General features: G+C 55.9%; 1 protein-coding gene across 1 annotated transcript; it reads left to right on the top strand.

Moving 5' to 3' along the window:
• Nucleotides 1–52: 52 nt before the first annotated feature.
• Nucleotides 53–1,278, top strand: LOC111734742 (UPF0692 protein C19orf54 homolog). Its single transcript, XM_023526760.1, has 2 exons — nucleotides 53–77; nucleotides 141–1,278. Exons 1-2 carry the CDS (start codon nucleotides 53–55, stop codon nucleotides 581–583), a joined length of 468 nt encoding a protein of 155 aa, XP_023382528.1. The 3' UTR covers nucleotides 584–1,278.
• Nucleotides 1,279–2,214: the final 936 nt, after the last annotated feature.

The following is a 2,214-nucleotide window of genomic DNA, read 5'->3' as shown; positions in this document are numbered from 1 at the left end:
TGTCTCTTCTCCACCTCCCTGTGCTGACAGGCTGTAGGAAGCAGGACTCAAAATGCCTGCAGCTCTGGAGCCAGACAGCCTGACTTCAAATCCCAGCCCAACTGTATCCATTGGCCCCCGCTGACCTCTATAACATGGAGCCGAAGGCTGCCTACCCAGGAGGGCTGTGGGGGGAAGGTGCTCAGTGAGCTCCAGCACCTCGTCAGGGCTCAGCTCCCACTCACAGCCTCCCTCCCTCCTCACAGGGGTCCTGCTGGGTGTACAGGGTGTGCCAAGCCCTGGCTATGCTGAGGACCCCGAGCTGTCAGGCCTGTTCCACCCCATGCCTGGCATGCCCTGCCAGCCACCATCCCTGCCAGAGGAAGACTTACCAGGAGCTGTCTACCTTCTCTGCAAGCAGGGCAAGAGTTGGCACTGCCAGCTGTGGGACTACGACCAGGTCCGGGATAGCAACATGCAGCTGACGGACTTCTCACCCTCACGGGCCGCCGATGGCCGAGAATACGTGGTTCCTGCTGGCGGAGTGCGGGCTGGCCTCTGTGGCCAGGCCCTGCTTCTCAGACCACGGGACCCTAGCCACTAGTGTGCTGCGGCCCTGAGCCAGAGCGACAGGGCCCAGACCCCAGCTTCTCCCTTTATGCGACAGCCCGAGGGTTTGGGCTGGATCTCTTGAGGACCTCCAGCCTGAGATCCTGCATGCAGGGCACCCCCGATCCATCCAGTCTCAAGCCTGGGCATCCTACCGCCACCCCCAAGCCCATCCCCTTAGCATCGAGCACCTATTGTAGGGGCTGGTGTCCGAGCCAGAAGCCTGACAGATGAGCTCCTTGTCCCAGGGGAGACTGATAACAACAGCTCAGACCCCATGTCCCGTCTGCGCCACCTGAATGTCATATCCATCCATTCCTCACTGGTGATCACCCTCTTCTAAACCATCGTCATCTCTCGACATCTGCAAGAGCCTCCTCAGTGGGCCCCCTGCTGCCCCTCAGTGTCTGTTGACATGGGGCCAGGGCCGAGGGAGGGAAAAAAAGCAACCCTCCAGAGAAGCTTCTAGCAGCTCTTTGTTCACAGGATAGGGACTAAACTCCCAGCCACAGCTCACCTCTCCTCATCCCAGGCTGTTCTCACGCTTTCTGCCACCAGCCGGCCTACCTTTCGGGTCTCTGGTGCACCTCACTGCAGCCCTGTGCTAAGGGTAACTGCTCCATCACGGGAGAGGAAGAAACTTTCCCTGTAAGGTTCTGGCTGGACTAATACATCTACGTGAGACAGTAATGGGAGAAAATAGCCAGATTTCATACATACACATGGAAACCCACATACACGAGAGAGACCTCTCGAGAGGTTCCAAGACAGGGAAAATGAGGCATATATGCTATTCTGTGCTGTGGGTCACCTTGGGGCTTCACACCGAGGAAGGTAAGAGCCGAAGTTAGAAGTTTGCCCTGCCCTACGGATAGGTCAAAAAAGGTTAGCTCCGATAATCTTATGGAAATTCTTCTAGGTAGTTAAAGGAGAGTGAGAGGTTTCCAAGGAGCCCACAGAATCTTGGTCGCCTTTAGCTCATAATCCACATGCCACAGAGGCCTATCTTGGGTGAATCATTCTCAAACCCTACACCAGTTTGGCTCCACACCACTTCCTCAGGGAAGCTTCTGTTGACCAGGACAAGGCCCCACCACCCACCTCTGTTCTGTTCGAAAACAGGAAGTATATCCAAGAGCAGGTAAATGTGCCAACCTCTTTGCCCAAGTTATCAAATCTTCCAACCCTGTGAGGAAGGTACTAGATCCCCATTTTATAGATGGAGAGACGAGGCTTGGAGGACTGCAGTCACTGGCATAAGGTCACATGGCTTGGCAAGCAGCGGGGCCAGGATTCAAACCAAGCATCTAGTACCTACCCAGGTAACAGATTTAGAGATAGCTGAAGGGAGGAACAGACTGGGTCGCTGTTATGTCTCCAGTGCCCAGCAAAGAGGTTTAGAGAGACTACGAACCAAGTGTTCCTAATCAGAAGTGGGGAATCCATCCTGGACTTGAGCCCTCCACCTGTGCCAACCCCCTCCCAGCTCTGACACTGGTCAGCACTCTGGTGCACTGTCCTGGAACCCCTGAGGGCAGGGCTTGGCGCTGTCTTGGTCACCACCGTATCCCCTGCCTTGTCCAGCACAGCCAAGCACAAGCAGCAGCTCAGTGAACTCTGAGCCTG

The sequence above is a fragment of the Pteropus vampyrus genome, unplaced genomic scaffold, assembly GCF_000151845.1.
Source record: "Pteropus vampyrus isolate Shadow unplaced genomic scaffold, Pvam_2.0 Scaffold4971, whole genome shotgun sequence".
Classification (NCBI taxonomy): Eukaryota; Metazoa; Chordata; class Mammalia; order Chiroptera; family Pteropodidae; genus Pteropus; species Pteropus vampyrus.
This window is presented reverse-complemented; position numbering and strand designations above follow the sequence as displayed.

Bases quoted from the DNA above. Each gene is read 5' to 3' on its own strand.
- LOC111734742 (XM_023526760.1), top strand. From the start codon at position 53: ATGCCTGCAGCTCTGGAGCCAGACA. The intron at 78-140 runs GCCTGACTTCAA...TATAACATGGAG, and splicing joins TGCAGCTCTGGAGCCAGACA to CCGAAGGCTGCCTACCCAGG.